Source organism: Colossoma macropomum, unplaced genomic scaffold (assembly GCF_904425465.1).
Source record: "Colossoma macropomum unplaced genomic scaffold, Colossoma_macropomum, whole genome shotgun sequence".
Taxonomy (NCBI): domain Eukaryota; kingdom Metazoa; phylum Chordata; class Actinopteri; order Characiformes; family Serrasalmidae; genus Colossoma; species Colossoma macropomum.
In genome coordinates this window covers 21,358,171-21,385,888 of record NW_023494801.1, presented here as the reverse complement: position 1 = coordinate 21,385,888, position 27,718 = coordinate 21,358,171, and the positions used below count along the sequence as shown (strand labels likewise).

The 27,718-nt window shown below is 36.5% G+C and overlaps 3 protein-coding genes across 5 annotated transcripts; 2 read left to right on the top strand and 1 right to left on the bottom strand.

Annotated features, from left to right (window-relative positions):
* Nucleotides 1–783: 783 nt before the first annotated feature.
* On the top strand, nucleotides 784–8,952 carry rac1b (Rac family small GTPase 1b). Its single transcript, XM_036589485.1, has 6 exons — nucleotides 784–1,128; nucleotides 4,386–4,457; nucleotides 5,467–5,584; nucleotides 5,786–5,848; nucleotides 5,956–6,115; nucleotides 7,479–8,952. Exons 1-6 carry the CDS (start codon nucleotides 1,094–1,096, stop codon nucleotides 7,607–7,609), a joined length of 579 nt encoding a protein of 192 aa, XP_036445378.1. The 5' UTR covers nucleotides 784–1,093; the 3' UTR covers nucleotides 7,610–8,952.
* A 121-nt stretch (nucleotides 8,953–9,073) lies between these two features.
* On the bottom strand, nucleotides 9,074–11,974 carry stk19 (serine/threonine kinase 19). Of its 3 annotated transcripts, none has more exons than XM_036589482.1 (7): nucleotides 11,954–11,974; nucleotides 11,625–11,735; nucleotides 11,313–11,458; nucleotides 9,996–10,231; nucleotides 9,812–9,909; nucleotides 9,590–9,737; nucleotides 9,074–9,504 (listed from the first exon to the last, which is right to left on the bottom strand). In XM_036589482.1, exons 2-7 carry the CDS (start codon nucleotides 11,725–11,727, stop codon nucleotides 9,459–9,461), a joined length of 777 nt encoding a protein of 258 aa, XP_036445375.1. In that variant the 5' UTR covers nucleotides 11,728–11,735; nucleotides 11,954–11,974; the 3' UTR covers nucleotides 9,074–9,458. The 3 variants fall into 3 exon arrangements, with proteins under 3 accessions (XP_036445375.1, XP_036445374.1, XP_036445376.1); XM_036589481.1 differs by having other exon boundaries at nucleotides 11,860–11,960; XM_036589483.1 differs by having other exon boundaries at nucleotides 11,901–11,956.
* A 1,906-nt stretch (nucleotides 11,975–13,880) lies between these two features.
* On the top strand, nucleotides 13,881–25,088 carry LOC118821784 (5-hydroxytryptamine receptor 3A-like). Its single transcript, XM_036590511.1, has 9 exons — nucleotides 13,881–14,033; nucleotides 14,204–14,349; nucleotides 14,655–14,699; nucleotides 17,770–17,876; nucleotides 20,162–20,331; nucleotides 20,658–20,779; nucleotides 22,354–22,564; nucleotides 23,592–23,738; nucleotides 24,832–25,088. Exons 1-9 carry the CDS (start codon nucleotides 13,970–13,972, stop codon nucleotides 25,086–25,088), a joined length of 1,269 nt encoding a protein of 422 aa, XP_036446404.1. The 5' UTR covers nucleotides 13,881–13,969.
* Nucleotides 25,089–27,718: the final 2,630 nt, after the last annotated feature.

Genomic DNA, 27,718 nt, shown 5'->3' with positions numbered 1-27,718 from the left:
GTACATTATTATTATTATAATTATTATTATTGTTGTTGTTGTTGTTGTTGTTGAACAAAAGTGCAAAATGGGGAAAAGCAAAAAAAAAAAAAGATAAGCACAGGTTGTAAACATATGGATAATGCTATAAAATGATCATCACTCTTAGGGAAATATTACATTCATAAATGTCGAGCAAAAACGTAAACCCCAGATTTTGAGTGCAGGTATTGTATGTATATATAAGACTGTTGTAAGAATTGAAAGCAAAAAAGCTGTATTTACTTTTAGAATTCCACCATCGTATCTATAAGTTCATTTGAAATGTCCCTCCCGCTTCTTATTTCATTCCTTTATTATTGGGCTCTGTGACGCTTGACTCCACACTTGACTTCCCTCAAAGGAAACGATCTGTTATGGTGTAAAAGTTGTATGAATAATAATAATAATAATAATAATAATAATAATAATAATAACAATAATAATAATAATCAACATTTGAAGTAATGTTGTTGTAAATTTAATTGCTCACGCAAATTTCCACAGTTCCACTGCTTTAGCCATTTTCTGTTTCAAGTGAGGATTTTATGGTAATGTTTATTTTTATTTTTATTTTTATGGTAATGTTTATTTCCTTTTTACTGTACTAACACAGACTTGACATTGAACTCTTTTGTAGTCAGAACAAAATATCGGCACATTCAAAAAATAAGACTAATTGAATTTATTTTAAACGAACTATTTTGTAAACTATTTTAATCGAAGTCCCTGAAAGGAGAGACTTTTCTTGTGAAAAGTCGCTGAGCCGGAAAGGGGCTTGTACGGTTATGAGGGTGCTGCTTTCTTGGGTGGAGGCTACAAACTTTTCTCTGTTACTTCGCTGAATCCGGACAGCAGGAGGCTGGAATGTGATAAGGGAATATAAACTTTACTTGAAAATTTAATTAGTGTGCGGTTTCAAACGAGCTCGGCTCGTAGAGGAGTTTGAGTTTTGTGAAACACTGCGGCGAAGTTGTTTGGACACTTATTAGCACATTAGCTAACAACTAGTTAGCTGGTTAGCTCGTAAAGCCACGCAGGGGAAGCGAGAAACGCCTCAGGATATCCCGGACCAATGCAGGCCATAAAGTGCGTCGTTGTCGGCGACGGGTAAGCAGATTGAGATTTTTTATTTATTTTTTTTTTTACAGTTTTCGTCTTGACACTTTATGCTTTTCATTAAAGAAATCGAGCGGTTTTGCGTTTGAGCGGTCAGAGAAGTGCCGCACCGCCCGTGACGGAGTTTAGCTGGTTAACGCCAGTTTAGATCAGCAACATCTGTGAAGTTAATGACTCGCAGCAGAAAACCTGAGATCTTCTCTTCTCTCACATCTTTTTTAGCTGTTTTGTGTAAGTGTAAGTGAGTTTTTTGACTGGGTTTGTTAGCCGTCTTAATACATGAAGTGGATCAGAGCTGAAAAAAGTAGTAAGAAAGTTATTTGCGTTAATCTAAATATCACAAGAATAGGTGGTCATTCTTCATTTGTTAACTTGTGCTTTAAGGTATAACGACATGAGTCTGCAGTATAGCTTAAAGGGGAATTGCACCGATTTTTCAAAATTTCTGAATAATTAAATGGTCAAGATGTAAACAAAGTGATGCAGAGTGGTTTGGTGCGAAATTCTCTGTTTCAGAGAAACTTACTGAGTCAGAGTTGTTCACAGTGGTGGTTACAGGAACCAGATATCTAAAGAGTTTAATGACTCTAAAAGCTCCCTGACAGAAAGCTGACACTCCCTGATGTCTGAAAATTTGTTTCATTAAAGTTTTGAGATAAAACACAGTTTTCGTAAAATAGTTGTATATTGGGAAAAAAAAGAAATTTGGGGGTGCTATTTTGCGTTACACCACCCTGCATGTACTTCTGCACCCTGAGTAGTAAAAAGAAATAATGTTTTAGGCTAGAATCTTATCTCTAAACTTTCATAAAAGTGTCTCAGGCATTAGGCAGCACATTAACAGCGATAATGTAAAGTAAACCCAGATTTTGAGGGTTTTTTTTGTCCCTCTCTCTCTCTCAGGACACTTCACCTGTGTACTACCAGTTTCAACAAGGAAGTTATTACATTTCTTGAATTGTTTGTTCTGAGAGATTACGAAGGCGAGAAGTGGGTGTGGGTCTGTTCGTTCTAATGAAGTAATCCTGGTGCCAGGAAAAGCTTGGGAAAACCCAGCTGTTAAATCATACATTGGGAGAAGTAAAAACCACTGGCTTAGGACGGGTTTGTCATAAGAGATGAACTCACAGCTAAACCTTGCTCTGTGCTGTACAGGCGATTTAGAACAGTTACGTATTGAGTTTCAGGTGCCTGGCCATATTTAGCATGATTTATCATGTCATTTAAAAGACAAAAGTCTTGTGTTTCCATAATCTTCAGTCAAAGTGACTTGTGCCCACCTCTTAAATGTCTTCTGAGTTTTGGTTACACCACCAGGCACCAACAGGCTGGAAAAATACTAAACAATAATATCATCAGTTAGTTCAGAGGCCCTCCCTGATGCAGTGTTTCACTTGGAAATACGTCTCAGTATGGAAAGAAAATGCACTGTGATTTTCAATTCATGTTGAGTATCCATGTTTTTTTCCCCATTACAATATAGAACCTTGAAAGTAGAGTAGTTCTCTTTAGCCTGTGTGGTCACTTGATTTCTCATGTGAATCTGGTGTTAACAGTAAATAAAAACAGTAGCAACAATGGAGGAGCTTCCAGTGCTGATATACCTTTACACCTGTATCTTCCTGCTGGGCATTGTTGGTGTCCCAGCAAGAAGGATAACCAAACTCAGCATTAGTACTCTGGTACGGTATGGTTCCCTAGGCAGTGGAAAGGATGACAAAATGCGCAATTACAAATTTATAACTGTCCTGTATTGTACTGCACCAGTGGAGAAATGGCATTAGTTTGATTTCTTTGTTCTGTTGCTTTAGCACATGCACTTCTTTGCTGTTGCTCACATTTCTCGCCCTTGCAATTTAGCATTTTATTTTACATCAAAAGGATCCTAAAATAGAAGAATAAGTTCTAACAAACTTCAGTTCTTGAGCTGATAAGATACTGGATAAATCAGAAGTACCAGTACACTTCTCAATATATATATTTTTAACTCTATACTTTTTGGCTCCTCCTCAAGCAATTTTTATTAGCTACTTTTTCTTCTGCTTTCATCATTTAAGTAAAACGTAGCAGTGCTTTTACTTTGCTCTAGTTTGAGACCACTCTACACATCTCTACTTAAAGAGAAATGTAAAAAATTTCAAATAAACAATATTGTGTTATAAACTTCATAAATTATGCTCTGTGAACAATGTTTCATTTGTTAGCAAGCTAGAGACCACATTAAAAGTCTGGCATTTAAACCTAGAAAATCAACAGAAATTTTTCGAATTTAGGAAAACATTAAAGCAACAGAAAGTTATCTTCTAAGCTGTTGTCCTTCTGGTTTGCGGGGGGAGCTGGAGCCTATCCCAGCAGTCACTGGGCGAAAGGCAGGATACACCCTTGACAGGTCACCAGTCTATCGCAGACAGACAGACATATACATTAACAAAAAGTTATGACAAGTGAAATAAAGAAAAAATATTCACGATTCAGTTCAAATTTCAGCAAATCTGTGACACTGACCACGTTAATGTCTTTGTACAAAAAAATCAGATTTAAAAATAATAATCTTTTCCATTGAAACTCTTAAGTGGATTTGATCTACTCATCAGAGACTGAAGCAAAAGTGGGACAAATACTAGAAGAAATTCAAGGATACAAGGATAACTATTGAAGCAAGCTCCTTTTGTTATTCTGGAGCTCATGCCTTTTCAACTCATATCATTTCTGTCTTTTTTCCTCCAGACTTATTTGGAGGAGGAGGGCTTGATTTTATAGGTGTGTAAGACAAGACAGTAGTAGGAAAAACGCCGCAGTACTTTAGTACATTCTTTAGCTGTCTTAATAACATCTGCCTTTTTCAGGAAAAAAAAAAAATCAAAACTTGTATATATAAACTACACATTTATGCTTCATAGTGGCCCTTGGTACCATCAGTTAATGATTATTTTTTTTAAAAAATGCTTTCTGATTTTTGGTTACATCACTATGCACCAGCAGGAGGGGAAAAATAATATTAAAATTAATATCATGTTTTGAATGCCACTCCTTCTACTCCCACCCATCACTGAGCAATAATGCTCAGCTTGTTCAGAGAGCCTCCCTGATATAGTTTGGAAGAGATGCGTAATAATTGTTGACTCACATTGACTTTTACCCTATATCTGCTTGTTCCTCAGAAAAGTTTTCTCCCTTTCCTTTGAGGTCATTGAGTTGCTCCTAAAGTTGCTGTAATGTTAACTTCCCTTTATTCTGCTTTATTCCAGGGCTGTTGGTAAAACATGCCTGCTGATCAGCTATACCACCAATGCATTCCCTGGAGAGTATATCCCTACAGTGTGAGTATATGTTGTGTCTGAAAATCTCACAGGGGTTCACTGATACCTTTTTGGTTTGAACTGGGTGTAGAAAAATATGTAATATTGTGACGCATGAAGACGTCTTCACCATACATAATACATAGCACAAAAATAAATAGGTACGGCTGTCAAATGATGGAATACACAAGCTGTATTTGAACAAGACAGTCACATCATAATAATGCACAAGCAGCTGAGCTTCAGCCTTGCAGTACAGCAGATGGTTAGATGGTCAACCAAACGAAGAAGTGCTATTAGACTGAAAAACATTTTGTGCTGTTAATAATTTGTTTTGACACAAATATGTAAACTTTTACAGAACTATAAATAAGACATTGGCCTAGAAGGCTGATATTTAATCAGCTCCTCCTCACAATACCACTGGTTGTTTTTCACAGGTTCTGTAAAGTTTTTAAAGCTTTTCATTTATTCTAATGTACTAGATGACGATACCCATTATACGCTTAGAAAAGCATGTTGTGATGTCATTTGTCTTATTGCCCACCCCTAGTTTGACCATTCCAAAACATTTTTTAGATTAATTTCTGCTGGGATTATGTTTAGAAACATGCAATATTCATGCAATAGATCAGATTAAACCTATCAAACATTTTTGCTGTGAAAAACATTTGTCACCACACTTTTAACTAGTGGATATAGAAAGCATTCTAGGCCCACTGAGTCGTTATACTTATTTTCTGTGTGAGTATGTATAACTGTTTAACAGTTTACTCATCGTGGAGTTGATAAATAGTTCAATTCTGATGTTGAACCCATACAGATATAGGTAACCAGTTATCTGTTTGGTTATGGTATGGCACTGTTGTCATTCAGTCCAGCCCTAATGAGGTGCCTTGTAGGATGTGTTTACTACTTTTTTTATTTATTTATTTATTTATTTTTTTTGTAATAATGACATCACTCATTACTTTAACCACAGCTACACAGATGCATTCCTGTAAAAGCTTGTTCCACTCTGATTCGGCAGATTTGATAATTACTCTGCAAATGTGATGGTGGATGGTAAACCAGTCAACCTGGGTCTATGGGATACAGCAGGACAGGAAGATTATGACAGGCTCCGCCCTCTTTCCTACCCACAGACAGTAAGATGACTCCGGTCACCTCAGTTAAAACCAGTTTTTAAATTGCTTTTATGGAACATGTTTTTTCATGTCTGCTTTATGGAAGATGCAGAAAATGTTCTTCCCTTATAAATTGAACATTTTAGAGGACAATAGACATTAAGTAAATTGATTTAGAAGACATTTCCATCGCCATGTTTTGACTGGTTTTGTTTTCTGTAGGATGTCTTTCTCATCTGCTTCTCCCTTGTGAGTCCTGCCTCATTTGAAAACGTCCGTGCAAAGGTGAGATCTGTAGCTAGTTATTTATTTGTTCAATTCATCCACTAGAAGCACTAAAAACCATACACATATGGTAACACATTAATGGCTGGACATGTTTTTTTCTACAGTGGTACCCTGAAGTAAGACACCATTGTCCTAACACTCCAATAATTCTGGTGGGAACCAAGCTTGATCTGAGAGATGACAAGGACACTATTGAGAAGCTCAAGGAGAAGAAGCTCACTCCTATCACCTACCCTCAGGGCCTGGCTATGGCTAAAGAGATTGGTATGTGTACAGAGCAGTGTTACTCCATTAGTTGTTTTTGTAATGTAGTTAGTGATATTGTGTTAAATATAACTGGCAGACTAGGCTAACAAAATCTAAGAACTATTAAGCGTCGAACTGCACCACATCAAGACCAGTATGTGTAGCGCCTGCTCTGGTAGTCAGTAGTTTTAGCATTTTAAGTATGTAGTGTCTAAAATATTGTCATTCCCATGACAGCAGTTGTCCAAAAGTTGGTTCCATTAGATAACAAAAAAAAAACACTGTTTCCTCTGCTTTGCTCGTCACTGACACATTCAGAAAGCACCAGCAACTTTTTCAGTGTTGCCAGAACAAGCAGGACCTCCTGGACTAGTGTTTTATACTTCCTGATAGAGGTGGGATGTATAGAGGTAAATGGGTGTATACTAATCAAATCCCAGGGCAGATAATCTGATGACAAAATGAATTGAAATGGTAATGTTGAAGTTTCTGTCAATACATATAGAAAATTAACTGTACCGAACCAAGAACAAGTGATTTAAAAAAAAAATAATAATATAATATGACCGTTCACATGTACACTCTGCCAGCTAAACATGTACTTTAAATATCCAGGAAATCTGAGGAAATGTTTTAAAATAAAGAAGGAATGGAAGGACGTTCACACAGACATGCAGATAAGCAATCACAATGGAACTGACAAAATCATGATAGTTGTGACCACCTTAGCTTAGATATCGCACACTTTGTCTACGTTTGGGCGGCTGTATCAGCTGAGACTGTGGCTTCCTGGCACATAGAATAGAAGCTGCGTGATACCTTTTGAAAGCACTTTATGTATTTATGTATTAGTGCAGAAATAATGCTGTGGTCAGACAAAATTGTGAACTCTGGTAAATACTGCAAGAATTGGTTGAATTTTTGTGAGTTTTTGGGATCGCAAGATGACATATTCCCAGAGGGTCTGAATAATAATCATTCACCCCCTTCTGTTGTAAATAATCGTTTCAATTGTTTTTTTGTTTTTTTACCTATTTTTTTCCAATTATTTTTTTGAAAGAATAAATAAAAAAAATAGTTAAATGAATATTTAAATGAAAATGCATGCATTGCTACAGAAAGGCAATTTAGTAATAAGTCACACAAAATAATCATCCATCTCAAAGTTCTTTTATTATTCTTGTAGAATATTTGAATATTTTGAAGTAGTGTTCAAAAATGAAAATATTCAGTAATTATGGTTGTACTTAAATGAAATAAATAACAATAATAATAATAATAATTATAATAGTAACCGTACCAATATTGAGTTGTCATAATTTGACAAGAATCGAGTTCATTCATGTTATCACATGAGTGTGTTTTGCCATTTGTCTTCCAGGAGCTGTCAAGTATCTGGAATGCTCGGCTCTGACACAGCGCGGCCTTAAGACAGTGTTTGATGAGGCCATCAGAGCCGTCCTCTGCCCTCCCCCTGTCAAGAACAGAAGGAGGAAGTGCTCCCTGCTGTAGACGCACAGCGAGGCCTGTCATCTGAGCTGTGTTTTGTGGAAGAGGAATGAAATGGCGTGTTTGTTCAGAGCTCCCTCTCCTTTGTGACTACCAGTACAAGTTTTTATCTTCACAAAACTGATAATAATCTCTAGATGTAGGAATGAGAGATTGACCTCGAATCCATCTTCCCGTAGACAGACATATGCACATACCGAATATTAGAATTCCTGCGGCCTTTGAACACAGATTTTTAACATTTTGAGAAGTTTTCTTATACTTGGTTCACTTCTTTTAAAAGCCCATGTGGTTTGTTTACAGTCTTTGTTGGAATGGAATGAAGGTCTTGCCAAATAGCACTACAGTACTGAGAACTTGCATTGCAAACACTACATCTGTTGCATTTCCTTCTGACTTGAAAAATGTTTGAACAATAACCAGTGGATAGATAGGCAAGATAGGATAACCTGTGTTTTAGTAATGTTCTTTAAATGTTAGTCAATGTAGTTGCCATCTAAAAAAAAAAAATCTGGTTGTGGTATTGGAAGGAGGTCATCACTGGCAATGTATTTGTATTACTCCATGATCATAAGTTTCTAACACTATTGTTGTCTGACTTCATACTGTAAAATATTTTAGACCTGAAGGACCTGCAAACATAGCTTCAGTGTTGTTTTAATGCTTCAGATGAAGCACACATATACCTCCCAATTAGGCTACAGCATGTTTCTAATTGTTGGGTCCAAGCTAATCCTCTCCAGTACCTACAACCCAGCCTATATACCTTCTCTGACTACATAGAAACAAACTGCAGTCTGAAAGATTGTATGCTATAGTGTGGGACTTGATGCATGTAGGGCTACCAGCATCCTTTATTGGTTTTGAGGCATTTATAATAATCCTTAAATACAGTTGTAAAAATATTTTAAAAGGTATTGTTAATGGCACATTTTAGCTTTTTTTTTTTAATATTTGGAAGTGTCCGAAAATGAAAAGGCAAGACTACTGTGGAAACGTATGCTACATGACAGATTTATGTGAAGTCGCTTTCTTTTCTTTTAGACATCTTACTCCCACCACAGTTAATCATTTTCTAATTAAAATTTTTACTTTGTACTCTAACATTTAACTGTCATATCTGCATAGTAATTGCTTTTCTAAGAGCATGAAAATGTCATGTAGTGTGACATTTTAAGGCTTGTTTTGAACCACTGTCCCAAATTCCAAGTATAGAAATGTGCATTTGCCATTGTATAAGTTTTGTCTGCACAGTTATAGCCAATGCTGTAACCCTGTTGTTAGGGCTAATCCTAATCACTTGTTATACAAACATGGTAACAGAAATAAATCATAATTAAATGTGACTATTTTTGTTGACCCTATGGTTAAAACTATAACTGCATAGCACAAGGGGACTAATTAATCTATGATACAATATACAGTTTTACGAAAGCTGAAAAGCGTATAAACCAAAGACAAAACAACTGAAATTGGAACGTTTATTTCAGTCAGCAGAAAACTGCAGTTGGCAAATAATAAAAAAAAATGCCACTGAATTTAAGGCAATAAATAAATATGCTTCTCTTTGAAAGCAAGTTGAATGAATTTTTCATAAATAAATGTTCCTGGCATTGGTACACTACGTGCTTTAGGGTTGGTGAATTGCACATATTTGGCAGCTGCCTGATCAGAACACATTAATGCTAGACCAGTTTTGGTCATGTCCATCACTCTTGTGAGGTATATACAAACCTAGCACTCTTCTTTGATGCAGATTTTCTGAGACTTTGCCAGAAGGCTGGGGAGAAAAATCTCATAAGCCTTCCAAGTTCATTTTGTTCTGTAGCATTTAAACTTCAAGGGCCGAAGATCAAGTGTCCATAAACCGTAACAAAGTCCCTGATGTGGTCTGTATGCTACAAAAAGAGAAACCGGGAATTTTAGTAATTAAATACATAAAAAATAAGGTGTATCGGAAACACAACAAGTACACAGTCTTACCATTCTACCAGTTCCGCACCAATTATATCATGAATGTGGTACTTCATGTGTAGTTTAACTTGTGAAGTGGTGCGACGTTCCTCCAAATCAGTCTTTAAAATTTCATTATATTTTGACTTCTTGACCATGCTGAGAACAGCTTTGCGTCCTGAAAGAACAATGAACACTGTTAGGCTAGGGCAGCTGGAAAAGGTGGTAAGTGTATTTTGTTGTTCCACTCACCCTGAATGAAGTATTTGGTGAATCGGCCAGAGTTTGGAATAGACAGCCACCAGCTGCCAGCATCTCTCACAGTCAAAACCCCTGACTTGACAAGCTGCCTGTTGTGAACAGGACATCCATAAATACACAGGGCAGCTTCATGGAGCAATGCGTGTGCTAGGACTAATTATAACGTTCCCCTTACGTTATCTCTGAATCTGTGAAAAGGAACTGCTTCAGCATTTTGTCTTTGCTGAAACTCAGGTCTGAGCAACCAGGCAGTACTTTATCAAGAAACTTCTCCACAGTTCCCAGAGTGGCTCTTCCAGCCTCGCCTGCCAGAACTTTGGCTCTGTAGTCCACAGAAAATACCAGGGCAAAGGTGTCGGAGTCAAAGCCCAGCTGAAACATCAGCAGCTCTCCTTGATCTCTCAACTCATTCTGCCAACACAGAGAAAGAACAAGCGTAATTGTGACTAGGTAGATAGAAAGATCATCTAAAACAAAGGATCCCAAGGTCAGGCATGGGGACCCTATGCTCTGTACATTTTCAAGTTTTCCCAACTAACACATCTGAGCCAGCACAGGAGGAGCTTGTTAATTAGTTCATGGGTTGAATTAGGTGTGCTAGAGGAAGGAAACCTAAATGATGTTCATAGTGTGTTGAATTACCCAGTAAAGAGACTGAGCACCCCTGGCCTATTACCAGAGCTAGGACTACACTCTTAAAAATGATGGTTCTTCAAGGGTTCTTTAGTACAGATGGTGGTTCTGTGTCTGTGTAGAACCATGAACACTCAAAGAACCATCTGCATGCTTAAGGGGTTCTTTGCATCATGAAATCATTCTTCAGATTGATATAGAATGTGTTGTATATGGTTCTATATAGAACTTTTTTGGAAATATTTCTTTACAGCATCAAAAAGCACAAAAAAGGTTGTTCTATTGTTGCGATGTCAAGCTTCTATACAATAGAAGAACCCTTTTTAAAAAGGAATATATTTATATAGAGCCATACACAACATATTCTCCATCAGTCTGAAGAACCATTCTATCATACAAAGAACGCTTTAAACATGCAAATAGTTTCTTTGATTGTTCACTGGATGTTCATTTCAGTGTTCAGAACCTAATATTACCCAAAAAGGGCCTGTTTGGCTGCTGGTCCTCAATTCAACTAGGTTGGAGCACAAATGATTTCACTTGTTTAGTCAGTTAGTCTTAGTCTTAAAACAACTAGGCAGTTATATAACGTGTGCTCCTTCTAGATTGGTTTGAAAACCTGCAGCTACAACGACCCTTTGTGGAAAAGATTGGACCAGGCCAGGGAGTTCAGAGCACACAAGCGTGAGCATCATTCAACACTTTTTCTTCCATTCAGTCAACACTTTTACTACTTTTGATGCTTTACCATGATGATGTTCATACAGGCCAGTACAATTAAAAGTACAACTACATTTTGACTACACATCCTACTACATACTACACGCAAAATAGCTTAAGCAGAGATGAAGAAAATTACCACTTGCTTGTCCACCAAGGTTTTGTCACTGTGTAAACTGTACAGCTGGTGTTTGAGGACAATTTGTGGAAGGCTGTCGTTAAACAATTTGCGTGGAAAGAGAGTCATGAGGTATTGCAGTGTGGCCTTAACATCAGGAGGCCCTTCTGTTTAAATAAAAAAGCACAAAAAAAAAACGTATTTAGCCATAAATACACTCGAAATATGAACTTGATCAATATATAACTACAGGACAGACACCGTCATACTGTCAGTAAACAGTTTAGACCAACTAAAAATGCCAGTGAATCACAGCCATTCAGAAAGACCTGCCTTGAACATCTCCATGTTCCGGATTTCCGATGAGGTTGTCGGCTCCAAATCTTCGTTTCTTCGTGCGAAACGCGTCCGGAATTAATGTCCTTTTTCTGTTCATAGCTGAGACTAAAAAAAACAACCGGAAAAACAGAACAACTGAGATTAAACTAGGCAGCGAACATGCTAACTACGACAAGATAGCCGATTAAACTTCCGGCAGAAAAACTAAGGGGAGAAAATTTATCACAACCTTTTTTTATGGTCTAAATCAACTAACTTAACCTAACTAACGTTTATAACTCGAGAATAACGCCTCGGTGAGCCGCTGTCAGACGCTCACTTACTCTTCTCACTTCTCTGGAGTCCTGAGTAAAAGTAGCTTCTGCACTCTAGCGCCGCTCACTGGTACGGAGCAAAAACATAAATCCACATTTTAAATAAATACATTAATAAATATAAAGACAGAAATAAAAAAAAACAGCACAAATAACCCTAATGAAGAAGCTGGCGCTATAAAAGTTGTGGGGTTTTTTTGGTATTTTTTTTTTTTTGGCACTGAGATACAAAACAACAATATGCTTCTAAAAAGTACAGTTACATTAAGTACATTAACAGTTTGTTAAATGTCTGTATTTACAGAGCCATGGTTGAAAAAAAGGAATGACATTGCATTCCCTTGCAAATGTTTCCTTTAATCACGATACATTTATATTCCCTCGCAATAATTTTGTATTCTCTTGCAAATGCAGTGGATCTTGAAGGGAGCACAAAATTAATTCCAAGGGAATGCAAAACATTCAGCAAGGGAATTCAATGTTGTTGCAAATATTTTTTTTCTGCAAAGACACTTTAGGGGCTCTGTAGTATTTTAATGTTAGACTTGAGATCTATACAGATAATTAATTTCTCCACAAATAATTTCACCATAATTCAGATTCCCCACAAGAAGGGCACTATTAGCAGTCGTAGTGTTTTTCTGCATCTTTAGGTGCGAGAAAACCCACACCAGCAGTAACACACACATATGGTTGGAGTCATAAATTTCAAAACGGGAAATAAAATCATTTATTAATTAAAAGTGAGGCTCAGGGTTATTTTATTTAAAATTGCTGTATGTGTGTGTGTGTGTTTATAAACAATGTTGAGGTGAATAGGTGGTGTACAGTCAAAACAGTTGAACTATATCATCCAACAACCGATTTCATTTGGGGTAACTGGAAAGTAAACATATCGTTATTGATCATCAGTAAAACCTTTAAACAGAATAAGAGTCCCTAAATCTGTTCACTTCTGGTTGAGGATCTAATTGATTATTTGTTTATTGATCTTTTTTTATTAGATCCAAAATTCAGTCGTCCCCTGAGGGCAGATCAGAATGTAATTATTACTGTATTTCCGTTCAAAAAATGGATGTATGTTGTTTGTTTTTTGTTCAGTTGACTTTAGGTGGTGATTCTGAAAAGATATAGAGAGGAAGGGACAGAAATTAACCTCATCATTGTTTACTTTCAACTAATAATGCCAAGTTGGACCAAGACATTAATAAAATAATAATTAACACTATTCTTAGGCTATATATTATTTAATGATATTTTACAACATTTATTATAAAATATTCTATTACTTATTAATATATATGTAAAATGAACTATAATAAGTATAATAAACTAAAGAATAGTACAATAAACTACAAGCAAATTCTGTTCAGTCTTGGCCACTCTTACTCTTGCCTCAAAGACTCAAAGTCTTGCTCCTGACTGGGACCCAATGTGTCCAGGTCTTGGCCTTGACTTGCATCTAAAATATTAGCAGGTACACAAATTACCAGGCAGAATAGGTCATTTCAGTTGAGTCTTCTACCCAGTTGTCGCACAAAGCCATTAGCCTCAAGCATAAGCAGAATATAAAGAGTCCTGTCTGAGACAATGAATGTAGATAAAGAATTGTTCTCAAATATTATTGTACATGCTTTGTAGTCCTACAAAGAACAGCCTTTTTAAATCTAATGCAGGAGAAGGGGCTATGAAGAATATGGCCTAATGCTTTGTTATACTGCCCATTTTATTCTTAAACATGCACAATTTGAGACATTAAAAGCCTTTTAAACAAGCAGAATGTTTGCACTGGGATATAGAAGCTTTTCAGATGAGCTGTGTCTTTTGTTACTCTCAGTACCACATAACTGTTGTGTCAGACAGGGCAGTGGTACCTTTTAAAAAGCCACATGATGTTTGCAAGCTATAAAAGATGAGGTGAGCTACAGGTAAGAGAGCGGTGCAGGAAAACTAGGCCTTTTATTTGAGGCAGGCATAAAAAGAGTTCTGCTGTTTTATATTAGATCAGCAGCTTTAGTGTCGTAGATGATCGGAATGATGTCTACACAGAGGATTGTGAAATCTCTCATTATTCTGTCTTCAGTAATTGGTAAGTAAGCCCCCAAGGCTTTGATAAAGTCTTGAAATGTAAACTGATTATTAAGAGTTAATTTTACTGATTGGTTCAGTGAATATATTATTAATGAGAATATTGTTTTTACAGTTATAGCTAAGGGTTTCCATTTGTAAACATCTGTATCCGTCTGTTGTCACTGACAGTGTTGGTGGGATCCACAACAGCTTGTGTTACGCGCCGATGCCTGGCTGAGGAGTTCATTAAAAAGAAACAGTACAGCGCTCCCCAACATCCTGAGTGTATTATCAACGTGAACCTCACATCCATCCAGTACCAGACCCTCTCTGTTGTAAGAATCAAAATATTATGTTCACTTCATTATGGGGAAGGGTGTTATGGCCAGTTAAACAGGACTAATTATGCTCTGTTTGTAATTATATATGCAGTGGGTGAGTGCTCTTTAAGTACTGATGATATCCACAGTGCACTCATAATAGCATATTGTTGTGTAACTTATACTGATACAACAATAACAATAAAATGTTTTATAATATTGCCACTCTTGCTTTAAGCAGTGAATTTAGAAGTACAGAAATCATCAACATTCTTAACACTCTTAACACGTTTCCTGCTCTCCCTGAACAATCTTGCCAGGACACCAAAGCTATGCAGTTCTCTAGCCGGATTAAAATTACCATGGTAAGTTCCCTGTCTAACTATTCAGATGTAATCAGCACATCAGTGTTTATTTAATTACACTGCTTATGAATGTAGTTTTGAGTCTATAAAGTCCTGCTATTGGGTGGTACGTCAGTAAACACGTTCTCGCACACCCATCAGATGTTGAGATGATGTTTTTTTTTTTGTTGTATTTCTGATTAATTGACTGATGCATTTGACATTTTCGATGCATTGGTATAGAACCAGGGCTGCCAGTCTTCATGGTTTTGGTGTGAGATGCCACAGTTTTCACACTGTGTAAGCAAATTGCTTGTGCATGATAATATCTGACTGGGTTATATCATTTTGCACCATGGCAAAGTCTTATTTTGGTGTTAAGAAGTACCAGTCGCGATTTACTAAGGAAGTGCAAGTGCTCTTTAGTGCCTATGAAAACGATTGAAGGGGCGGTCACTGTTCTTTTTCACTTTTGCCTCATTGCATATGCATGTATAGGAGTTTCTCAAAGTGCAAAATACTGTGAAAAGATTATCATAACAAAGCACTAACACCAGTTTATCAATGCTGATAGCAAACGCTGACTGTGAACTGTTTAACACTTGTGAAAAGCTTGTCTTATTTTAGGCACTAACATGAATGCCATTCTTTGTGCTCAGGGAGAAATACAAGAGATATTCTCACATATTTATTTATTTTCGATGAAAAAAAAAAAAACACTTGTAAACAGCTGCCATATTTATACTTCATTTGATAAAGGAAATAAAAATCTAAATCCAAATAGTTTTAGAAAAATTATGTTTTAAAAATGATGCTGTTTCCTAAAATTTTACAACTCTATCAAAGAGCACACATACACACACACACCCACACACACATTTTCTGAAATCGCTTATCCTTCTGGGTCACAGCTGTCAAAGAGCAGGTTTTGCCTAAATAATTGAACAGGCAGTTTTGTTTCAAAATGATTGTTAAAAGCACATATTGAAACTCTTTGGTTTTGCAATCCTTGCTTTACTAAAAAGCTAAAGCTTTCTTTCTCAGTACAAGAAACTCAATACAAATGCTCTTATATCACTCCATCTCACAAACAGGTGCCAAGTTTCACAGCTCAGCTACTGACGTGTTTGATTTCAAGGTTAACTCCTTGTCATCTGCCACCAGCAGTTTTAGAGCGATTGTTCAAAAAATGTAATCAAATACAAATAACTAATTAATTCTCTAGGAAGAATGTATCTCGTTATTCATTACTTTATTTCTAAAGCCCACACAAATCTGTATGAACTGGAATACACATAGGGAATATTAGGTTCCCTACTTTTCTAAGAGATCTTGAGACCAGTCTTGATTAAAATTACACACGGCTAATGCTGTTAAAAAAAAAAAAAAATAGCCAGTTTATTTTATTTATGCAACGTACTTAAGCCAAGTAAGTGCAATGTGATCTACAGGGCCCTATTGGGTTTGGTCTGACACCAGATGTTAATTTAGGACATCCTAGGATTAGCCAGTAAAAACAGTTGACTGAATGACTTGGTTTATGTCAGGCATGTCAGGACTTAGTGCCCTGACAGGTTAGAGGGAACATTTGAAATGCAGAGTCTGTGGTGGCGAGAATCTTTTGAGGCCACTGAAGAAGAAAACATAAAAATCCTTGAGAAGTAATCGCTTTTAGTATTTGTCCTCTAAAACAGGGGTGTCAAACTGGATTTCTTTCCAGACCAAAACTCTGCAGAGATCATCATTTTCCTTCATCTAATACTAGATGATTACAATTTATGAAGCCCTTGCTGATAAGTTGAACCAGGTGCATTTAATGAGGTCTGACATGTAGGTTACATCAAAACGATTTAATTATGCAGAAATGCAGAAAAAATGAACTCCCTTCTAATAATATGTTGTGCCATTTGATATATACAAAGTTAAATAGATATTATACATACTATCTTCACCAAAAGCTTGTCTGATTGGGATAAAATATATTTCTGGCTGCAAAAGTATGTGACACAGCTTAAAAAACGTTATGGACTCACTTGACACTTGCTAGCTTCTGGACGAGTTTTACACAGCAGTATTCTCTAAAACTAGGCAAGCAAGTGGTGGAAGTGGTTAGTAGATAGCAGCAGCCAGCCCCCTCTGCTGGTCAAAATGAGCACAACATGAGGCATCTGCCCATCTGCTCCAACAAATCGAGGAGCTATAGCGAAGTTAAGGAACTATAGCAAGTGTGCAAATAATCACATAGTCACTGCATCATTCAGAGCCCTTTTATAGCACCTTTAAGGATACTGACAAGCAAACAAGCAAAACGGAGAGCTTTTTCCTGGTGGTAACAGTAGATACAGCAGATGAACGTTTGTCTCAGGTGTCTGTTCATGCCTTCTTGTTTAGGACACCACTGAACTGCACTGACAAACAGATAAACTGACAGTTTGTTGTGTCAGTTCCAAATGTTTACCAAAGCTTTTCTGTCAACAGTGGATGCGTCACCTGTTTGTGCTATACAGACATGTGGACAACACTCAATTCTGCTGATTGCATACCATCCGTATAATTATATGCTGCACAATGCAAAGAAACCTACCATTAGCAAGTTAGCCAGTTACCTAGTGTGCACTTCATTTGATAGACTGGATGTAAGTAGCAAGACAGTGAAGTAAGACATGTTCCAAAGTCTATACACTTTATCTTATTTACATACATTCCAGTATGTATAAATATCACTGGATCTTCTGAATTCCAAGGTTAGGTAGTTGAAATATGAATGTTGCTACATGCAATCAAATGCTACTGTGAACCTATCAACTAAAATACCCACACAAGCCAGCAAGATTTACGAAGTGTGGTGGTTAAGTTGTGTGAGTAGCTTGAGTAGCTGGAGGTGTTATAGAGTGGAGTTGACATACAGTATGTAACTGGTTTTAATGCAATGTCATGCCAGTGTGCAGGAGATTTGCTTCTTGCTAATAACATGGATTTAGCAATTCTTGATGCTGGACTGTGACCTCCTCCCAAGTAGTAATGTGCTAAAGTGCAACTCTTTGGTGGTCAAAAGACATGATATAAAACAATGTTTCTGCATTTTTAATAGGAGTGGAAAGACCCAGACCTCACATGGTCAGACTCTCAGTATGAGTTTGAGGAACTTCTGTTGCCATTTAATAAAATATGGACTCCTGATCTCACTGTGGCCAATGCGTAAGTCAAAGTCTACTTCATCACTGTCTCTACGGTGGCACAGGGTTTATATGGGTTTTAGCTATGGGTTATAGCAATAATTCAGTGTGCATATACAGTATGTACAAATATGTTGAATATTAGCATTAGATACAGATTAAAATGTATTGCGTGAAAAGTACACAAACTTTGTATTTTTGTGTGTGTGTGTTCTTTGTTAATGTGACATGGAAGTTGTGCTTTACCATATTCAAAAGTACTCAATGTTGGCAATATTATATTTACCATTGTATAACATTCTATACACCATTTTTGCTTTATTATATTTGAATGCAAAAGTTTGGGCATCCCTAGTCAAATGGTGTATTGTTGTTTTTTTATGTGAAAATAAGTGAACACATCCTCTACAGAGAACACACTTTTGCATATTTTAACGCATAATTACTGTTTATTTGCTGAATTTAGCACACTGGAGAAAACATAGCATAAAAATATAATCATAAATGTGGACTGTGCAAAGTTATGGAACAGCTTATGTTTTATTTTCTGTTAGAAAGTGTGCACTAAATTTGCAGAAAAATGGAAAATTAACTTATTTTCACTTCAAAATTCAAGAAAACATGTAATTTGACTGGGAGTGTTCAAACTTCTGCATATGAATGTAACTTCGTCAATGAACACTGAATCCAGTCCAACTGAATAATAGCAAACTAGAAAACTTTCACAACCCCCCTATTTTATTATTATTATTATTATTATTTTATTATATTGGAACACTTATACAAATTGCTCGTCATGATCAAACCAGAGATCCAGCCACCTTCCAACACACCTGACTCGAAATTACCATATCATTTTGAAAGATATGGAATCTTCATAGAGAAAACTGAATACAGGATTTAAGTGATCAGATCATCTTTTTCTGACTCACCTAATGAGGCTGAAAATGAAGTTCTGGCTCAGTTTGACAGGCTTAGATATTTATTCATTATGTTATGTTAATCTCCAAGTGACAGTGTAAATTGCTGGGTTTCAAAGCTTATTTGAAAAGACCCCTGAGTAAATGGCACAGAGCGTTAGTTACTAGTTTTCAGTTCTTACACACATGAAGCCCAGCACTAGGCCTATGTATTCACCACTGTATTTCCTTCATTTCAGTTTTGCTTGTGCTGAAAATATAAACGTAACTGGCTAACATTTTGCCAGAACAATCAATTAGCTTGATATAAGTAGAATGTTTTATTTTTGCAAATAATAAACAATCTTTTTCATATTTCATATTACAAAAAAAACCCTGCATTACCACCATGGCCCACTGGGGGCTGCAGCCCACAGGGTGACAACTATCGGTTTAAATAAGTTTCAAATAAAATCTGTTGGTTGAGGATGTAATTGATCTTTTCATGATGGCTTAATCGAATATTATTTGTTTGTTGATGTTCATTGCTTCCAAAGTTTAAACATCCCTGAGGGCAGATCAGGATGTTATTATTACTATGTAAATTGAATCTTAATCTGGTCTTGGTCTTGTCTCGGTCTTGACTCTTGATTTGGACCCAACTCTGGTGGTCTTGACTACAACACTAATAGCTGCCATCCAAAAGAAGAGATATGCAACAAAATACTGACTTAAAATAGAATACTAAATTGTGATAATTGTTATTCCTAATTTCTACATAACAGAAACATACACTACTGTTCGAATAGTTTTATTTGCCTTCTTATTATTTACTTTTCAATCAATCCTGGGGCTGGATTCACAAAAGCTTTTGTAAGAAAAGTCTTATGAGAGAAATCTTCCTGAGAAATAGTACGAAGTTTGAGAGTAAGAATGTTCTTAAATGCAATTCTCATAAAACATACATTCTCAAATATTCTCTTAAGAAAGTCTTAATGATTTCCTTAGAGCTAGAAGTGATGGTGGAGGAGGCAGCCTAGTTTATTTTAACTATTTGTGAAACTCACTAGAAGTTAAAGTTTACTATGTCAATTCTTACAGTCCAAGACAAATGACTATCTTAAGGTTAAGAAAATATATTTAAGCACATATTTTTTTCAATATCACTTGCTCCTAAAATTGTTTTGAGAGAAATGTTAACAAAGGAAAGAAGAAAATTCTTGAAATAAAGACACGTTTAAAAAGATTTTCATTCTTGAGACGCTTTTGTGAAACCGGCCTGGTTTTGCTAGCTGTTACAACTTTTCTGATGGATATGAATGGATGTACGATTATTTTAGCTTGGAAAGTAATAAAAAAGACATACATTGTACTCAGAGATGTGTTATATTTTCCTTTGTGCTTACAGAGTATATGTGGATGTGAAGCCTGTTTCTAGTGATATACTGGTGCAAAGTGACGGAACTGTGAACTACGCCATTATCATGTACACCACGGTTGTGTGTAGGATTAATCTTTTAACCTATCCGTTCGTTCAGGGTGCATGTCCTGTGGCCATTAACGGATGGAACCAAAGCTGTAAGTTGTTAACAGTCAGTTTGTTTGAGTTGCAGTGCAGCTGCATGATTATAACAAAAATGTAGCGTTGTGATTAAGTGATGTGATGTAATTCAGTTAGGAAAACTACAAAATATGAACAGAAGAATATTGCCCTGCATCAGAAACGGCTGTGATGCTATACATAAATAATGTATGACTTACTGATCATTCTCAATTTACATGTTAATGAAGACAGCGTATAAAGAAATGCCTAAAATTGGGACATTTATAGAAAAGTTTGTGTAATAAATAAACAAACAGGATAAAGTTTCTATAATGATGTGATCACATTTGTGCTTCTTCAGCTTGCGGCCTGAATCTCGAGTATGGGTCAGTATCCTCAGTGGGAAGTGGTCGAGGGGAATGGCAGACCTTGTCGGTAGAACTTTATGGGAACGAAGATACACCCAACCGCAACTTTCTCCAAGTAAACAATCTATTTATTCTAATAATGAAGTGCTGGATGTTTTAAAGCCTGAGTTTTGAATGCCTAAATAGTACATCATCTCTAATTGACCAGAAATCATCATATGATATGTGTATTGTACTGAGAATAGTAGTTTCCAGAGCTATGTTAAGGGGGAAATCCCACGGTTTTGTTCAAAATTTTGCACAGTTCAGTTATTAAGATGTAAACAAAGTCATTTAGAGTGGTTTGATGTTAAATCCTCCATTTTAGTGAAACGTACAGATTTTTTCAGAGTACTTTTTGAGTTGAATAAAATGAGATCAACTGCTTGCTGTCACATAAAATCATTTTGTAGGTTGAACTGATGAACCATTCTTTACAGTAAGTGAAACTACATGTGTCTTTACATGTTTATATAACATAAAACCGTGTCTCCAAAAAAAGTAACTTCACAAGAGAAAGAAAAACATTCTTATAGCTTATAATGGAAGTCATTTTTGATCATTCTATTGGTCTGTTCGTCCAGTGATATTTTCAGACAATGTAAATGGCTCCTGGCATTTTAAAATTATGTTAAAAATACAAAAAACAAAAATGAAGAGACAAGGTTAGGTTCCGAAAATAACATGATCACAGATATACATGTAGTATCTTTCTGGGAGGAAAACTCTTCAGATGTCTAGTTCCTATTAGCACCACTGTCAACAATTCTGAGTCAGTAACCCATATGGAAAAAAATATTTATTCCAAATGTATATATTAAATATATTTTTGCAATGTAAAAAAATGGCCCAAAAACATATTTGTTAAATATATTTCAATTTTTTTTTATTTGTATTTGTTACTATATTTTTTTTCATTTGTATGTGGTTTTAACAAAGGTTACAGATATAACTTAGTGGTACTGCCTTCTGTGTTTTGCATTGTACTTTGCATTAATCATGTACATATGCAGTAAGACAGTGCTCACACAACATGTATTTCAAATAAACAAGGTTACAAATCATAACTGCATTTTTACAGTGTATCACCACCTACAACACTTGCTTTTGCCATGTTAAAGGTTCACTGGCTAGTGTTTAAAACTGGAATACAGATTTATTTCAAAAGGTATTCCAAACAGTAGATTAGACAAGTATTTTGGCTATTTCATAAATTTACAATGTATTTGATAAATACATTTACATACATTTATATTTGTCCGGTACACTTCTAGATGTACTATTTCCTCATACAATTTAAATAATGTATTTGGGTAATATGGCAGTATATTCTGAAATACATTTTAGTGTATGGAATGTATTTCGGCAGGGGCTGCCACGTATTTGACATGTATTTCAAATATACAAAAATATGTCTATATATTTTTTTCCCTTTGGGGAGTCTCCTTAGAATGGAGCATTTCACATGAAGCCTTTCTGACTTAATTTGTTTTTATCTTAACGACTGAATTTTGCTGAAAATTCACCCTTAATGGAAGTGTGAAGCAAACATTTTGACAGCACAGAAAAGATATGATACAACAGGACAGTAAATGGACTAAATGTTAACTGTTTTTTCACCCTCCCCTGCAAACACATCCCGTGAAATAGGTCACTATGTCCATCAACCCATTTAATGCAATGGTGTCACTGGTCCTGCCCAGTGCACTCATCATGGTGGCTGACCTGGTGAGTTTTGCTCTGCCGCTGGAAGGGGGAAAACGCAGCTCCTTCAAAATCACCCTGGTGCTCAGCTTCACCATGTTTCTCCTCATCCTCACCAGCCACCTTCCTGATACTGGAGCCTGCAGCCCTCTAATACGTGAGTAGGACTCCAGTATGAATACAACAGTATCAAAGATACCTATAACATGAGATAATGTAATGACTATTCAATATAAATGCCTATTTAGTTAAACATGAGCTACATTAACTTACTACACCACATTCTTAAGAATAAAGGTTTCTGATCGCTTCTTGGCTTGAATGTGCCTTATTGTTTTAAACCTGACGTTCACACTGTGTGGACTAAATGAAGACATGAAACATTCTAAAGGGGAATGCCACCAACTTTTTCAAAATTACTGCTTAGTTAAAACATTAAGATGTAACCAAAGTCACTCAGAGTGGTTTGGTGTGAAATGGTCCATTCAAGAGAAACTTAGCGAGTCAGGATTGTTCACAGTGGTGGTGACAGGAACATCTGAAGAATTTAGTGCCTCTAAAAGCTCCCTCACATAAAGCTATTACATAAAATTGTTAAATATATGCTGCTTTATGCGTTGTTCTATGAGAGCTTTGAGATGAGATTTTTAGCTTTTTTTTTAATTCATGGCAGAGAGGTACTTGCAGAACATCGTAAGGCAAAGCAATTCCCAAAAAAAGTTTTTTTAATTTGATCATTATTTTACCATCATCAACATTACATAAAAAACCTCAGAAGTCATGCAGCTTCACTAGTCAATTTGGATAATAAAAAACGGCTAGATTCAAATTGCAGATCTTGAGACCCTTGGTTCCTATCACTATCACTGCACAAAAAATCTGATGTAGTCAGATTCTCTACAATGAATCATTTTACATCAAACCACTCTAAAAGAGCTTGTTAACATCTCAACCATTGAATTAGGCAGAAATTTTGAAAATTCGGTGGAATTCCTGTTTAATAAGCCAAACTGGTATGTTTACATTCTTAAACAAAAAATCAATTGCTTGTTTAAATAACAAGAATCAAATAAAGTGCTGCATCAAAAGTAGCTATTTAGTGCAATGACTTATGTATGATTATGCTACATTTTGGTCATTTCTTAAACATGTTTTGAGCTATATCTCTACTTTCTGTTTGTCAGGTTACCACTTCTGCTTCTGCCTGTTTGTTCTGGTGCTGAGCATGCTGACGTCCATGGTTTTCACAAAGCTGGCTACAGATGGCAGCATCCGACCTTTCAAACTCAAAGAGCTGCGTAAATCAGGCAGGTTTAAAACTCAGTTAGGATGTAAGAAAACGCACACAAAACTGCCTTTCACAAGCCTTATTCCATATCTTTCAAACTGGTTTTGCCCATCAATAACAATAATAATGATAAAAATAATAATAATAATAATAATAATAATAAAGTTCAAAATCTCAAGGGCACTGCACATGCAAGGAATAATAATAAGTAAAAACACAATTTTGCACAAAAATGTAAAAAATCTATGTACTTAGAATACATACACAATATACAATCAGAGTTAGGTTGAGATCTGGTGACTATGAAGGCCCTAACATACAGTATGATTTACATAATTTTTATAGTCACCAAAGCATTCAGTGACCTTTGTGCCCTGTGATCAGTCAGAATAATTTGTAGGTTTGTAAGGGGACCTAAACCATGCCAGCAAAATCCCCCCCCAGCATAACAGAGCCACTGGATCCCTTGGGATAGGGGTCTGAGTGTAGGCATTTATCGGCGCACGTGCACTCGCCCACTTGTAGTATATATGGTAAACAATGACCCATCTGACCATATTACTTTATAGACCAGTGCCTGTGATTTCACACCACTGAACTCTCAAACGTGCATTTGTCTTTGTAATGAGGGTTCTGTGTTATCATGGATAGACTGTTCTTGCTGGCACTGTCAGACCATGTCCAGCATTGACATTCTCATTCTGAGGAACTGATCTTCTGTTTTTTCTTACATATCACACTAAAACTCAAGCATCACCTTTGTTCAGTATGTGCTTTTTTGACCACCATTTCCAAGCCTACTCACTGATGTCTTTCCCACAGATCTAAATGCAGATATTACTTCAGTCACTGTTCTCCTTGAAACTCTAGCCAGTTGAACAGTCTTTGTGACTGAAGCTCCTGCCATCTGTGTCCCAATACTGCTGAACCCTTTTTCAAAGTCACTTAGATCTTTTCCTCTCATCATCTTGATGCAAAATTGAGGTCCACTGGGTCTGCACAGCACTTATGTTTCTCCGTTCATGTATTCAAGTTTTTCCTTTAATTTGTCACACATTTGTATGTGCACAATATAATATTTCACAAAGAAAAATACACCTACAGCTATCCAGTAATACTATCTTTTATCTGAATAGACCTCAACATGAACGGTGCAGTAACAAAATCTGCTGGCTTGACCAAGGAGGGAAATTCTCTGGAGAAGATTGTGAGTTTTGTGGAAAACATTGACAAGAAGGAAAAGAAGATAAAGATGAGGCAGACCTTCGCAAACAATTTGGACAAAATCTGCTTCTGGATATACTTGAGCCTGGATATCATTTACAGTGTATGTGTAACCATTTTGACCAGAACAGAATACTGTAAGTTTAACAATCTGGACTTCTGGGAATAATTCATTGTAGTTTCATTGTAGAGTTATTGCTTATCATGCACACGCACCACATACTTACATATCTGAAGTAGGTTCAGTGTCAGTACATTTTCACATAAATGCATTTAACTCTGTATACTCCACCAGCTAGACAGGCCATGAATTTCTATCTGAGATAACCAGTTTGGTGAAATCATCATGCCTTTATCTTCAACAAATAAATTCAATTTTTCCAACTTATTATATTACTATATTCTTCATTCTTCAAGTTTATTATGTTTTACGGCATTCTGTAGTGCAGCAATATATCCCTCAGCCTTGTCGGTTTATCTGAAGTAATGATTTTACATTGTTTTCATCTTTTCATTCATTCTATCACTAAAATACCCAGCATGTGTTAACCAGTCCTCCCTAGCCACTGAGCTATAGACAAAAAATATAACTAAGCCAGCGTTACGTTGCTTTTAAGTGCAAGTCAGGCAGTAGTGAGAGAAAATATTGTCACCATGTGTTATTTTCCTTTCTAATGTAATTCTCTCAACATATGTTATTCTCCTGTATCTGTTATTTTCTTATAATCTTAACCAAGTTTATTGTAGAGTTTTAGCAAATGGTCTTTTGCTTGCAGAGTAGTGATAACTCCCCTCCCTCCTTTGTTTGTATTTAAATGACCCTTCGTCTCACGACCTTAACGTGATAACAATCACCCCCCTTATTTCTACCCCCTACATCTCTATTTGTATCTCCCATCTACAACCCCTCCTTACACCTCCTCAAAGTCCTTTTGTTCCTTCTCCCCCCTCCTTTGTTTTTCAATGTATATAAGGTCCTTCCAAAATATTCTTGTTAGACTAGACTCCTGATACTGCTGATTGACTGTTGATCGACCACGCTGTACCCATACTCTGTATGTGGAAATAAACTCCAGTCAACGCCGAAGCTCCAGTCTCCTGACTCTTCTTGCTGAATTTCTAATGGTTGGATCTTCCAAAGGGGAACTCATTCATACAATATGCTCGTGTGGGAGATCAAAACAAATCATGAAGGTTGTAAAATGGTTATTGTAGCTTATTAGCTAGCTAGCTAGCATCTATCATATTTGGCCTATCTTACTGGTATTTTAAACACAAACGAAGCAGAAATAAAAAGTATGTTCATTTTAAATTTACTTCACCTGTCTGTACAGTATTATTTGATTAAGTTATGTTTGTTTCTTTCCTCCACCTTGATGAAAATAGCAACAACGTCACACCTCTGATCATTTCTGCTACATTGAAAATTTTGATGCACCCGACTTCATCATCTGACTTTGAAGAGTGTTAGGTTATTTTTCTGATCAAAATGAGACCACTTGAATGGTGTAACTCAACTCGGTTGTAGAACGGAATTGCAAAGAAAACAGCGATTCTCTCCTTATTCAGCACAAAATGGACGCCAGAAACTATTTTTACCCTTTCAACCAGGGAAAAGGAGTCAAACTGGGGTATCTAGCTAGACAGATAGCTTAGCTTGTTGTTTCTTCTCATCTGATTACGCATTTCTGTCATTTAAGTAATCCATTCAGTCCGTTGTACTGATGATTTAAAGACAATTATATGATTATATGACTGTAATAAGATTTTTGAGCAGTTAGTTATCTTCCTTCTTTCTGCTTTCAAACAGCCATCTTCAAAATACATCATCAGAAGGGGATTTTTTGCAGTCTTTAAATTGTGAACTCTCACTTTAGAGACCACTATAACACTGCTGTAGAATGTTTACAACAGATGTAGCACTGTTTCCTTTTGTCATTTAGACCACAGTGTCCCTTTAAACCAGGGGTGCCCATAGTTTTGTGGCATGAGATCTACTTTTTCCAGTGAACAGATCATCATGATCTACCTTAAAAAAGGGGTTGGCCTCATCCTTTTTCAAAAGCTTTTTAATGCACTTCAGTGGCCTATATTGATATTCAGCATTACAAGGCAAATGACACATGAAAAATCACTTACCTTTTTCTGATGATTGGCACTTGATGGTTTCAGCTAGGTTTGTGTAGTCTGGACAGTAGCTGCTGATGCCAATTCTCAAGCAGGCTTCCAAGTGATCATCAGTGAGGGTGGACCGATATTGGGACCTAATTCTTTTCAAGTAGGTTGATTCAAAAAATGCTGTCAAATGAGAGGGGGTACAGTCCCAGATTGGCATCTGACAGCAGGAAGTGGCAACTCCGCCGTCCAGAGTTGGCATGTACTTGCATGTGCCATTTAGCGAAGGGCACCTGCCATTGATAACTGGTAACGAGTGGCACTTGCCGCTTGTGCCACTTGGTTAGTGGCACTCGCCAGTGCCACCTGCCACACAGAAATGGCGTATGCCACTCAAACTGGCACATATCAACAGCTCTTAGCTCGGCTAACTAGCAGCACATCACAGCATCACCACCGGCCATCAGAACCTGGGAAAAGTGACAGAGCAATGTTTACTTGAAGACTTTGTACAAATAGTCTATCATTTTGTTGGTTCACTGGTTGTGCTGTTGGCTGGACAATTCTAAGCGAAATGAGCTTCGTTAGCTAAAGGCTACGCAACAATAGTAGTAATGCTAGCTTTAGTAGACTCTTTGTGGGATTCTGTTGTGGCACAGAGTTAGAGAAAACAGCTTGTGTTAC